The sequence below is a fragment of the Mercurialis annua genome, linkage group LG5 (assembly GCF_937616625.2).
Source record: "Mercurialis annua linkage group LG5, ddMerAnnu1.2, whole genome shotgun sequence".
NCBI lineage: Eukaryota > Viridiplantae > Streptophyta > Magnoliopsida > Malpighiales > Euphorbiaceae > Mercurialis > Mercurialis annua.
In genome coordinates, this window is record NC_065574.1 from 13,412,625 (window position 1) to 13,427,010 (window position 14,386).

A 14,386-nucleotide genomic window follows, 5' to 3' on the forward strand; every position below is an offset into this window, starting at 1 on the left:
CCCCTTCATTATAGAGGAAACTACTGGCAAGGGCGCATATAAACTAAAGACAATAACTGGGTCCATGGTACCAAGATATTGGAATATAGAGCACCTGAGAAAGTATTATCAATAGAATAATGGCATGTACTTATTCCCATTTTTGAAATAAAAGGCGATTTGGCGATAAAAAGCAAATTTTATAGGTTCGCTCGAGACCTAAGATATATAATTTAACAAGAATTGTTTGAATCTTAGTTAAAAACAATTTAGACTTGTCTGAGTCAAAATAAATAAAAGGATCCATTCGGACCTACAAATAAATCACAACAGCAGAAGTTTAGATTGACTTCTCAAAATAACAAACGAGTTTAGATTAACTCTACAATTAAAGAAAAGCAATGGTCAAAAGATCATTATATTCACATAAGCGAAATTACAAAGGATCCGCCTACGATCCAATACAAAAAAAAGACAAAAGCAAAAATACACAAAAGCAAAAATACAAAGGAAGAAAACAAAAATTAAGCTTTCTTTAAAGCATCTTGTTTCTGCTTATCAAGCTTCGCCTTCACCTCCTTCGCCAAAGAAGCAGGATCCAACTGATTGACTCCAGAAAGATCGACGCCAGGATTCTGCTCCCGCAGCTTTGCCCCGATCGCCAACCGGTATTGAGTCATGACTTGGGAATAAAAACTCCCAGAGTCACCCAAACGCCGGCGGAGACGCCCCTCTTCTTTCTTCAGATCATCCCTCTCTTTAGTGAGAGCATCTGAAGAAGACTTTAGAGACTCGACTTCATCGGACAAAGTTCGAACCCGAGCCTCTAAGGCGGAAATCTCCCGAGTCTTGGCAGATACGGAGGACCTCAGCTGTTGGATCAGACCAGTCGCCTCGCCAGCTTCATCCTCCATCTTTTGTTTTTCGGAGAGCCAAGACTCAGAATCCTTCTGAAGCTTCTTCAACTGATCCACCGCATCCCTTCGGCGGCGCTCCAAAACAGCGATGGATTGGACCACCTACAAAAGAAAACAACAAATAAGAAAAATATAAAAGCAAATCATAATATAAAGTAAAAGAAGACAAACATACCGAAAAACCGCCGAGACAGGCGAACTCGGCCAAACTATCGCCATGTTCGCGATCAATGGACTCGATGTCCTCTATTATCATAATATTCTCCATGCAAGCATGAAGAATGGCGACGTTTGAAAGTCGAGGCGGATTCTGGGCATCCGCCCAAACTGCAAACCGAGGTGCCTCCTCGATAGACACCCCAGAAGATTTCTTCTTCTTGGGACGCTTGGCAGAAGCTCCAGCCTGGTCCTCAGCAGGACGCTTCTGGCCAGCAGTAGGCAACCCCTTCAGAGAAGGAACTGATTCCTTCGAAGGAAGCAGAGGCGACTCGGAAGTCGCAGCAGGAACCTGATCGCCAGAAGCAGGATCAAGATTCACCGAATCAGGTGTCGGATTCGGCACGGCGATCGCAGACGGATTAGGAACGCCGCTAGTGACCTCGCCCATATCTACAGTCATATCGACATGAAAATTATCAAGCAAATGTTCAAGAGAAGTCGACATCCTACAAAACAAAACATAACAACAAAAGATTAGAAAAATACCTTCTAAGGGAAGACCCGCCAAAAGTATTTCACGGCGACTCAAATATCGTTCTAAAAGAACGTTGTACTTGGGCTTATCAAAACGACAATCCGATAACAAAGACAAGGCGAAGTCCCTCTCCCCATCAGCCAGATCAGGTACATCAGTAAGTAAAACTTTACTAGAAGTAAAACTCCGCGAAAAAGAAGAAAAAGAAGAATGTTGAACTAAGAAAAACTTAGGGGTCCAACCCTTCAAAGAAGATGGAAGACTAAAAAGAGACCGATTCGGTCGACCACCCGCAAAAATAAATTCCTCACCCTTTCGGCGGGAGAAAACATAAAAATAATTAAAAAGAGCAAGCGAAGGCTCCTGCATCCGAACCCTACACGATTCCATAAAAGAACAAAGAAGGCGAATCGCGTTCGGATGAAGTTGACCCAAAGGAACACCTAAATTATGACAGACCTCTACAATTAAAGACTCTAAGGGAAACCTAAGACCCGCTAAAAGCTGTTCATGAAAAATTACTATCTTGGAAGGCAAATCGGTGCTATGATTCGCCCGATACAATTTTGCCGGTCTCAGAATAACATATGACTCAGGAAAATTAAATTCCTCGGCATAACCAAGTATCTGCTCCCTCGACAAGGAGCTCCGGGTATATTCTAGCTCGTCACGAGCACCCTTTGCCCCCTCAGTCACTTCTGACATTTTAAAAAATTTAAAATGGGGGGGAAACACGGAGTGATGATGAAATTAAAATTCTAAAAGATCAAAAGAAAGGAAAAGACGAAGAACAAGAAGAACAAGAGGAATAAAATCAAAACTGAAAACTACCAAGAAATTAAATTAGTGAAAAGGCAAAATACCTCGCAAGCAAATACGCAGGATCGAAAGAAAGATAAGGAGCAACTTGAAAACGAGGAATCTTGACAGCAGAAGAAGGAAACCCACAGAAAGCTTGAAGAAATCGAAAATTTAGCAGTTGCAGAGAAAGCAAAGATTGAAGAAGAAGAAGAAAAATGAAAGAAAATGAGCAATTATATAGCCTGAACCAAAGAAACTGAAAAGACGAGATCCCATAATTACAAAAAAGGATCAACTAATAGCGCACGAAGACACTTGTCCTTCATCCAGTCATAACCCTCTACTAATAGACGACATGTGGCAACGCAGAATCTTACTAAAGATGAAACGTCGCCCACAAACATATGAAACGACTCGCCCGGAATACAAAACGACTCGCCCGTATAAGAGAACTCAGCTCCAAAAGAGCTAAAATCCACTAAGGCATATCAGCTCACTTGCGGGGGGGCTAATGATGGATACCGAATCTTATTGTAAGTATAATGGAGCCGAGTTGCAGGAGATCCACTCTCCGGTGATACCGGACTCCCCCTGAAGATCCGAAGATATGAAGGAGACGCCGAATCTCTTAAGATTCGGTGACATGCTAATGAAGACCGAATCCCGCATGATCCGCCGAAAGCGCGTCGGGTCCGGGATTCGGGCAATCGACTAAGTATGGAAATATTGTCCTATTCGGACACAAACACTACATATGGAAGGATAAGCTCTACTTTAGGAAGATAAGACTATTTAGGAAGACGTTCATAAATAGGACTCTTATCAGATTAAGGTAGATCACGACAAATCAGGAGAATCTCTACAATATTGCCGAATCCCTATAAAGTAGGATTCACCTGCCTAATACAACTCTACTAGGTATATTCGACTACTATAAAAGGAGCACGAGGTATGCCTAGAATCACAATTACATTCATATACTCAAAACGCTGCTCAAAGCTCTAAACTGACTTTAGCATCGGAGAGTTAATCGGACAACCACCGTCCGGTTAGCTTCTACCCTGTTTTGCAGATCTTACTCACCGGTTCAGAAGGCAGACTCCATCAGTAATTACAATTGTTTTTTTAAAATTAGTATTAAGCTCAAATCAGAACGGTTAGTGACAATAAAATTTAGGATATATGTGATAACCACACATAGAATAAGCTCCCTCTACTAATTTCTATACCTAGATATAAAAATCTTGATTGCACATCGCCTTACAAACTATAACAGTGAAAATTGAATAACTGCTAAAGCTTGATTGAATTGAAAATATTGGTTCTTCAAGAAATCACAACAAATATTATCAAATTTTGAACGAACTAAAAAAATAAAACTTTGATTAATCAACAGACATGAAGCTGAACTTGAACTTGAACAATCACTGAATAATCTTGAAATGACCAAAGATTAGCAAACCACCTTAATTTACACATCCAAAAACATATATAACCAAAAACACTATTAAATCACGCAAAAAATTTCATAAACAAATCAATTTATTCGAAAACAAAGAAAATATAACAATAAAAAGACGATGATATCCGGGTAGACACTACTAGAAATTCTGCTTTTAGCGCGGATTTTAGTGACAGATTCAAAATCCGTCACTAAAATTACATTTAGCGACGGATTTAGCGACGGATTTTGAATCCGTCGCTAATCTCATCAAATTATTGGCGAGAGTTATCCCGCCAAATTTAGCGACGGATTTTCCGTCGGTAAAATTGGCGGGAATTTTCCCGCCAATTTTAGTGACGGATTCAAAATCCATCACTAAATTTAGTGACGGATTTTGAATCCGTTACTAAAATTGCCGAAATTATTCTCGTCAATTTTAGAGACGAGTTTAGCGACAGATTTCATAATCCGTCGCTAAAATTTAATTAATTAAAAAACATTATTAATTTGTTTTTGAAAATATGATTATTTTTTATAAAAAAACTATTTATTATTTATTTACTAAAAAAATTAAAAAAAAACTATTTATTATTTAATTATTTAAAAAATAATTATTTATTATTTTTATATAATAAAATTATTAAAAAGTAAATTAATTATTATATTGCATTAATTATTATATAAAAATTAATTATTATGCGGGAATAAAGTGTGGGAGTAAATATTTTTTTCTTTTTAGTTATATTTAAATATAAAACACATCGATATATAACAAAAATATGAGTTGGGTAAAATGGAGCTATGCGCGAGGGAACTCTATGATTAAAGAGATATGGGTGGAGTAATGGGAGGATGGGTAACCTACTGGGAAGTTGGCAAGTCTATGAAAATTGTGGGTCGGTGACAATGTGTGGTCTATCGCGGGTGGGTTGGTGATGGTTGGCGACCGTTTAAATGATACTCCCTCCGTCCCGTAAAGATAGAAAAAGTACTCATTTTACAAGAATTAAGAAAGTAGTTATTTATAGGTAATTTGTGATAATTTGTCTAAATTACCCTTTGTACTTTATTAGTTATGTACATTTTCCAAAGCCACTCTACTAATTATAGCACTTACAACTCATTTGTTTATCTTTTCAAAATATGCATTTAATGTTTTATGATAAGCATGTAGGGGTATTTTGATAATTTTTAACTTAACTAACTCTACTTTTTCTATTTTTATGGGACAAAAAAAGGTGGTACTTTTTCTATCTTTATGGGACGGAGGGAGTATTACATTTTACGATTTTAATTAAAAATTTATTTTTTTTATTTTTTTTATTTTTTTTATTTTTTTTATTTTTAGAAATTAGTGACGGATTTAAACCCGTCGTTAAATTTTTAAAAATCCGTCGCTAAATGGCTGTTTTCTAGTAGTGAGAGGTCGAAATCACCATTTCCCACCCTCGTTATCTTTCTAAACCAAGATTTCTCTCTATAAAGTTAGCTTTCTCCCTCTAACTAGGAGGCAACGCTTGATTTATAATTAACATAATTAAAAATTATTTTATAACAGATTTCAATTAGATAACATTAAAATGTTTAAAAATACTTTTTTTTGTTCTTTTTAATTGTTTCTTTAAAATAAATTGCTAATTGTAAACATCTCTTTAAAATAAATTGCTAATTGAGTGCACAAGGTCTCTCTTTTATGATAAAAAAAGCTATTCATCTTCATGAATTGTAAAGGTTACAAATAAACGGATTTTGTCCATCTATATCTCATTCATTTTTGGCTAATGATGCTATAATTTTTACGCATGTTTCTCTTCATTCAATTGATGTCATTTTGAAAATTCTACATGATTATGATGCTGCTAGTAGTCATATGATTAATTATGACAAATCGTCAGTTAATTTTGGTGCGAATTTGTCGATTTTTCTTTTCTTTTCGATCCTATATGTACTTGTTGGGTCCAGTAGTAGCTCAAAAGGGGGGGGGGGGTGAATTGAGACTTAAAACTTTTCTGCTAAAATGTCATAAGCTATGGAGTTAAGTTAAGCAGATAGAGTTTTAATCAGGCCAAACTAATGAAATATGAGAGATTTGATACTTTCGAGAGATCAACTTAAAAGCTATATAATTAGCTTAAGTTGGTAAGCTCAGGCAAAGATAAGCTAATCAAATTTTGAAGATTTGATAGTTGTTGATTTATGATAAGCTATTTAGTTAGTTTAAGTTGATACAGTTCAAGTCAAGACAAGCTAATCAAATATGAATGATTAGAGAGTTGTCAATATAAAAGTGTAAAGATTTTTCAAATGATGAAAACTTAGTAGATTGAAAAACAGTTTACTTTGAAAAATACTTTTGAAATTAGTTTATGGTGAAGCTAATATAAAACAGAAATAAAAGCATAAAGCTAAGACACCAGATTTTATAGTGGTTCGGCAACACTGCCTACATCCACTCCTTAGGGATCCCCATCCCTAAGTATTCCACTTTTCAATCTCTATTACGGTCTAGAGATAAAGCCTCAAAAATACAATCTTAGTTCTACCCATAAGCTAGTTTGTAACTTACAAGTTGATTTGTTTAGTTTCAGCAAATTATTTCCCTTTGAGAATGTAAATCTATTTCTACCAAGAAGCTAGTCTAATCCTCACAAGTATTTACAGATATTTGGTGGTAAAAATTCTCACTTAAAACTAACCCTAGTTTCTTTGAGATGGATAACCAACTTATGCAGCACAATGGTGGTGGTGATGATTTTCTCTCTTGATGCTCCCATATTTGATAAATAGTTGATGGAGAGGTATATATAGACTCCAAGAATCTTCTAGAATTAGGGCTGAGTCATGTGCCTTAATTCTTATCCATTAATGCAAGATGTGCAAAATGCCAAATGGAGGAGCCTATAAATGCTGAGCTGGCCTACTTAGCTTGAGGACATTCTAGTTGGTAGCAGTCTGACAATAGTACACTGCTGCTCTTGTTTGTTTGTGTGCCAGCTTGACAGTAGTACAAGTGCAAGATGGGTACTCAAGTTGAGCTGTAAATATTAGTTTAATGATCAAAAAGCCCTCCATCCATTTTTGCTTGAATAAAAAAAGAACTTTCAAGATGCTTCTAGAACATGGGACTTGCAACACTTGGACAAATAAAATTAGTGGGCTTTAGTTATCATCAAAACTAAGGACTATGTATAAAGGTGTTTAGCCAACAATACTCAAAATGTTCCTCTGGATATGTCCAAGTCTTATCTGGGTTTACTACTGTCATAATAAGGTAAAAAACAACTACCTTTGTCTTAATTACTTCCAAAATCAAATCTAGGCTTCTAGGTTGAAGGGAGTAGTTTCTTTCAATAAATGCTAAAAAATTTTTATTAAAAGTGGTTGCATTTACTATCCCAATTTATACTGATGCGCTTCAGTTTACCATTATCTATTTATAAGTTGTTTAATACCTAATTTTTGGTGGGAACAACGAGACCAGGAACATAAATTCATTGGCTGGCTTGGGATAAGTTATGTATTAGTAAATGGAGTGGAGGTTTTGGATTTAAGGACTTACAATTGTTTAATCAATCTCTTTTAGCTAAATAAATGTGGAGACTCATCCAAAAATTTGAATCTTTATAATTTCAATTGTTCAAAGGTCATTTTCCTCATATGCATGTTCTACAGGCTACCACTGGATACGCTCCTTCTTGGGGATGGATAGTTTAATATATGGGTTTTTTTTAATTAAAAGGGGTTTAATATGGCAAGTAATTTAGGTACCAATCTTTTAAATCTTCAAGATCCTTAGATACCTGATGTTGATTCTTTTGTGCCTATTTTGAATCCTAGTATCCAGTCTGATGAGGTTTGCATGTTTCTAGGTTATTAGATACAATGACTTTTACCGGGAATGAGAATTTGGTCGGTTATCTTCTTATTTTTTTATCATGTTATTGTTATTTTATTCATGCACGTGCTTTACTGTTTTATACTCCCTCCGTCCCATTTTGTTTGTACACTTTCTATTTTCGCACATATTAAAAAAACATTAAATACTAACAACTCTTTCTTTTTTACCCATTTTTGATTCTTGAGTTAATTTAGAATTACTATATTGAAAAAAGAAAAATAGTCAATACAATAATAATAACATTAAATGCCAACACAAAAGTAAAAATAATATTCATTAATATTAACGGTAAAAGAGAAAAATAAGAGTATATAATACAATATGAAAATCATTTTGGGACATCTAAATATAATATAATGGACAAACAAAATGGGACGGAAGGAGTACCAGATAGATTACTTTGGGTGCATATTTCTTCTGGCTGTTACACTCGAAAGTTTGGTTAATTTATTGCATTTAGTTTGAGACATCCTATTGTGCAAGCATCTATTTTAGGCTATTCTAAACATGATTAGCAATGTTTATGGTTGTACCAAATTTCTTCGAGGATTAAGGTGTTTTATAGGGCACTATTCATAGAGCTCTTTCAATTAGTGTCAATTTAGCTATTAGATGTAGTATTACCTTATGATGTGTTCATTATGGTGCAATTGAATCATTAGAACATTTATTGTTCCTTTGTCCCTTCTGTTGAGAAAGTTTGGTTTTTATCACATTCGGATTTACAAACGACGCATTTTCCTCAACTGCCTTTTGCTTTGCTATGGAAACATATAATGTTGGATCTTCTTTATATGGATTTGTCTAAATAACCTTTAGGTTTATGTTATTTTATAGGTTGGTTGATAGGAAAATATCGTAATAAGCTTCTATTTCAAAATGAAATGTAGTCTGAAAGGAAAGGTTGTGAATGCAGTAGCTGAAGCCGTTCATGAATTTCTCACTATCAAATCGATCTAAGTCCACATGGATCTACCGATTTTGGTTTGATATTGCAGGATGCTTGGGTTCCTCTTCCAGTTTGTCTTATGAAGATAAATTTTGATGTTGCCTCTTTAATTATTATCAGTGTGGTTTTGTTGCGACTATTCCTCAAAATTCAACTGGATTAGTTATCAGTCGTTTCACTGTACAATTTTGACATATTTTATACTTGGGTTTATTGAGTTCTTAATATTACGAGAATCTCAAAATTGGATTACTCTTCGGCAGCGGAATCGTGTAATTGTGGAAGGTGACGCTCTTCAGGTTTCACAGGTAATTAATTCGAGAGTGATCTCGAATTACAGAACATGAAAATTTTGTCAAGATATTTGGCGTCTCAGATTTTCGCTTCTTCATTGTTTAGTTATCCATGTTAACATACAATTTAATTCGGAAGCTTATGACTTGGCTGCTTCAGTCAGACGGCTGTATTCGCAAAATCTGTAACTGTCTATAAAATACTTTATTCAATCTATCTTTTGAAAGAGAAAAAATACCATTTTAAGAAATAAGAGGGCTTAAGTGTTTGGAATAAGACCTCAGGGACTTAAATTATAATCATCTCTAAACATTCTTTTTTTCTTTTGCACATTAGCCAAAATTAATGGCTTAATATATTATTTAACCCCTAAACTATACCATTTTATTCTCTGCGACCTCTAAACTAATTTCGTGTTCTTTTAGACCTCTTAACTCTTTTTTTTGTTCTATTTAACCCCTCATTCGGAATGTGCACACCACGCGCGATGACGTGGATAAAATTGCTGACATGACTTTGCTGACATGGGGTTAAATAGAATAAAAAAAATAGTTAAGAGGTCCAGTGGAACACAAAAATAGTTTAGAGGTCATAAAGAATAAAAGGATAAGATTTTAGGGGTCAAAAAATATACAAAGCCTAAATATTTTTTTAATTTAAAATAAAAAGTGATGTACTTTACATATTATTTGAAAAAATCATTTAAGGCTTTATAAATCATGAAATTTAGCGTGTTTTCCAATTTTAACATAAATTTTAAAAATTTAGAATTGATTTGAAAAGTTTGAAATTGCAAAAAATTAAAAGCTGGTGTATTAAAAATTTTAAAATTGGAAATTCGTGAAACACATTAAAAATTCAAATTTTAAAAAAAATTTAGTCTTTTTTTAATATTATCACAGTATAGTAAATTTATATATTTTATAATATTGTTAAAACAGACAAACTTCATTTATCATTATTGAAATGTAAACAAATATTTACATGTACAAGAAGCTATATTATGTAATTATTTGACTAAATTTCAATATTTTTTTTATTTTTCTAGAAGATTAAATGGATAAAAATTAAATAATTGTATTTTTGAGAAGGTTAAATAGGTAAAAATTAAAAGTTTGAAGGTGCAATAGAAAAATAAAATAAGTTCAGGGGTCAAATAGAACAAAATAGTGTAGTTCGGGGGTTCAATAGAACAGTTTATGCATTTTAATTATCCTTCACGCGCTTTAAAGCGTTTCAAAACACGCGCTTTTGCCATGTTGGAAGAAAAAGGTCAGATCGGCAAAAAAGTTGCAGTTGACGGGTTAAGTAGAACAAAAAATAAAATTAAAAGGTCGAATAGAATATCAAATTAATTTAAGAGTCACAGTGAATAAAAATTTATAGTTTAGAGGTCAAACAATATATTAAGCCAAAATTAATACTAGATCAATTAGTTCATAACGATAACGATATTACTAAAAGTCTAAAATAATTAATTAATAAATCATCTCCTTCAACCTTTTCTGAATCTTCTTCTCTGATATTACCATCTTCTTCTTCTTCTTCAATTACATAACCATGGGATTCAACAACAATGAAGAACCCGCAATATCATCAAAATCAAGAGAAGACACACCTCTCATAACCACCATCAAACCCCCACCCAACACTGATCTCAACCCGCCGCTTTCCTCCCAACCAAAAACATTCGCCAATGTTTTCATAGCCATAGTGGGCTCCGGCGTACTGGGTCTCCCGTACGCATTCAAACGCACCGGCTGGATCATGAGCCTCCTAATGCTCTTCTCCGTCGCCGCATTAACTCAGTACTGCATGATGCTGTTAGTCCACACTCGCCGCAAGCTCCACGCTTCTAATTTTCCAAATATTCACTCCTTTGGCGATCTGGGTTTCTCCGTTTGCGGCTCTGTTGGCCGGTTTGTTGTTGATGTTATGATCGTTTTGTCTCAAGCTGGGTTTTGTGTTGGCTATTTAATCTTTATTGCTAATACTTTAGCTAATTTGTATGACCCGAAAAATTCGAGTTCGATTTCGGGTTTGTCTGGTAAGAGTTTTTTCTTATGGGGGTGTTTTCCTTTTCAGTTAGGGTTGAATTCTATTGCTAGTTTAACTCATTTGGCTCCTTTGAGTATTTTTGCGGATGTGGTTGATTTGGGTGCTATGGGGGTTGTTATGATTGAGGATGTGCTTATTATGTTGAAAAATAGGCCACAAGTGAATGCCTTTGGTGGGTTGTCTGTGTTTTTCTATGGTATGGGTGTTGCTGTTTATGCTTTTGAGGGGATTGGTATGGTTTTGCCTTTGGAATCAGAGATGAAGGATAAGGAAAAGTTTGGTAGAACTTTGGGTTTGAGTATGGGTTTCATTTCGTTGCTTTACGGTTCGTTTGGTGTGTTGGGTTACTTTGCGTTTGGCGACGAAACGAAAGATATAATTACGGCTAATTTAGGTGTCGGGGTTATTAGCATGTTGGTTCAGTTGGGTCTTTGTGTTAATCTGTTTTTCACGTTTCCTTTGATGATGAACCCGGTTTATGAGATTGTGGAGAGACGGTTTTGGAGTGGACGGTATTGCTTGTGGCTTAGATGGTTGTTGGTTTTGGTAGTTAGTTTGGTGGCTTTGTCGGTACCGAATTTTGCTGATTTTATGTCTTTAGTTGGAAGTAGTGTGTGCTGCGGACTGGGATTTGTTTTGCCGGCTTTGTTTCACTTGCTTGTGTTTAAAGAAGAGATGCGGTGGAAAGGGTGGGTTGTAGATGTGGCGGTTGTTGCTGTTGGTTTTGTTCTTGCTGTTTCGGGAACTTGGTATGCTCTTATGGAAATTTTCTCTGTGAAGGTTAGTGATGTGTTATAGATTTGACAATGTTATATATATTACGAGTTTGTAGTAGTCAGCATACACACACACACGCGCTTATACTGTGGATGAATTGTGCTATTTCTTAAATGTAATTATTCATTTTGAGATCAATATGTTTGATTGAAAACAAACTATTAAGACTAGTTATTTTTTCTACTTGCTGTAAACTGAAATTCAATTAAGTTATAAAAGTTTTGTTCTGCATATGATTAATTCTAGTACTCTGTCCAGGCATAGTTAGTCAATTCAGTGATGTTGGCTAAGAAAAACAGGAATCTATATATTCTTGATAGCAAATATAGAATGTTTGCTCTGTGCTAGTTGTTGTATAATGTATTCTACATGATGATTGAAATTTGCAGTTTGCAATGAATACAGTCTAGTGAATTGTGATCGAAAAAGAAAATGGTCACGATCCTGCATCATTCATGTTCTTAATACTTCATTTTGGTTGTAGTTTTAATTCTATTGGCTTAGGTTCCATTGAATCAGGTATTTTTCCTCTCTTGTTTACGTGACCTTGTATTTAAGTGCTATAGCTAATGTTAAATGCTGTCTTTTGAAGTTCATCGGATGATATTAGCTGCTTTTAGTTTAGCATGCGTTAATCTGGTTAAATCTAATGTGCAAACTGTAGAATAACAAACTACGAGCCGATCACTTAAAAGTCCCATAGTTTAACATAGGGGCTTAGATTCAGGTTGAAGTTTGAACCGAATTGAATTTTTAAATTTCTTTTTAGATCAAGCTAAACTGAATTTACAAGAATGTAGCATATTTTAATCAAATTGAATTGAATTTGTTAGTTTAGTTTTTGCACTCCTAGTTTAACATGTACTGTAAGTCGGAATAATGAATGTCCTGGCCTGCTTCTATACCGTAAAGCACAATCATTTATGGGATCAGTGTTTAAGAGATTGGTAGAACAATTTTGTTACATATGAAGCATCATAATTTTATAACCTTCAAGATCATATTGATTATTTTTGCGGAGGGTAAGAATGATAAAGTATAGATGGTTTATTAGATTAATGTGGAAGTTTAATTAAGCTAGATTAAGTTGCCGTTGTTATGTGACTCATAATCTTTTTTAAAATCTTTGGACTTTCCTTTCTTGCTGTAAACGGTAGCTATCATCACCGATCTTCATAGTTCTGCATGTTTGATTACTATATTTGACAGTTTCTGCAGTATTCTTTATGATTCCACTTACTATGCTGTTCAGATAATTGCAGTGCCTAAAAAACATTGAGTAAAGGGTCGACTCCGTTCCTGACGTGTTATTCGGGGTCAACTCATTTCAGCCATAATTTAAGGACAATGCTCTTTATTTTTAGATCAATTAAGGACAAATTATACAATATGAATAAGTTCGGGGGCTGAGATTATCCAATTTTGTTCTTAATTGAACTAAAAAAATAGAGTGTTGTCCTTAATTGACTTAAAAATAGAGAGGATTATTATCCTTATTGATCAAAATAGCTGAGAGTGAATTATTTGATTTCGAATTGCATGTTCAGGACATCGAATTATTAGTTCTCGATCGCAGTTCAGAACCGGGCTTTGTTAAGGCAATCTGTCACTGATGCTATATATGCACAACAGGTTCCATTCGTACTATGCGAGCTTTTTGCGTGATAGCTCAATCAGTTGAGTGTTCAAAAACAAAACCGAACCATACTAAATTGAATTTGACCGAACCAAAAATACAGATTCGGTTCAATTCTTAAGCTATTTGGTTTGATGTTGGTTTCTGCAATGAGAAAAACAAAAAACAAAGGATCACCCCTGAACTTGCGTCAAAATATTAAAAAAGTCAAAAGCTGAAAAACCGGATCACTTATATCTTGAACTTGTGAGAGTGAGATTTATAAAACTCACAATTAACTCTAATTAATCATACTCAGATACTAATTAACTTTAATTAAATACTAGTTAATCTCAATTAAAATAAATTAAGTTCAAAATATTTTAATTTTTTAATTTTTTAATTTTTTAATTTTTTTTAAAAATAGATCTCAGGCGATGAGTTGCTGCTCCGGTGAGGAGCAGCAGCCCCTCGGTTCCGAGGACCAACGAGGAGCATCTGCTCCTCGCAAAAACGAGGAGCTCTAACAGACCCAGCTAGGTCTGTTCTTCGTTAAAGAAGAACAGACCCAGATGGGTCTGTTCTTCCTTAAAGGAAGATTATTCTTCCTTAAAGAAAGAGGTGATGCTCCTCGTGAAGAACAGACCCAGGTGGGTCTGTTCTTCGTTAAAGAAGAACAGACCCAGGTGGGTCTGTTCTTCCTTAAAGGAAGATTATTTTTCCTTAAAGAAAGAGGTGACCCAACGCTGGGTCTCCTCTTCCTTTAAGAAAGTGTTTCTTCCTTAAAGGAAGAACGGACCCAGCTGGGTCTGTTCTTTACGAGGAGCTGCTCTTCGTTTTTTAGAGGAGCAGATGCTCCTCGTTGTTCCTCAGAACCGAGGAGCTGCTGCTCCGGCGAGGCGAGGAGGACTGAGACCTAAAAAAATTTAAAAGAAATTGATTTTTTTTTGTTAAAAATGC

At 34.9% G+C, this 14,386-nt stretch overlaps 1 protein-coding gene across 1 annotated transcript; it reads left to right on the plus strand.

The window, feature by feature from the left end:
* The first annotated feature begins 10,431 nt into the window (after positions 1 to 10,431).
* Positions 10,432 to 12,042, plus strand: LOC126682997 (amino acid transporter AVT3B-like). Its single transcript, XM_050378806.2, has one exon. It carries the CDS (start codon positions 10,537 to 10,539, stop codon positions 11,830 to 11,832), a length of 1,296 nt encoding a protein of 431 aa, XP_050234763.1. The 5' UTR covers positions 10,432 to 10,536; the 3' UTR covers positions 11,833 to 12,042.
* The last annotated feature ends 2,344 nt before the right edge of the window (positions 12,043 to 14,386 follow it).

What these genes read in the sequence shown, in the direction of transcription:
- LOC126682997 (XM_050378806.2), top strand. Translation starts at nt 10,537, where the DNA reads ATGGGATTCAACAACAATGAAGAACCCGCAATATCATCAAAATCAAGA.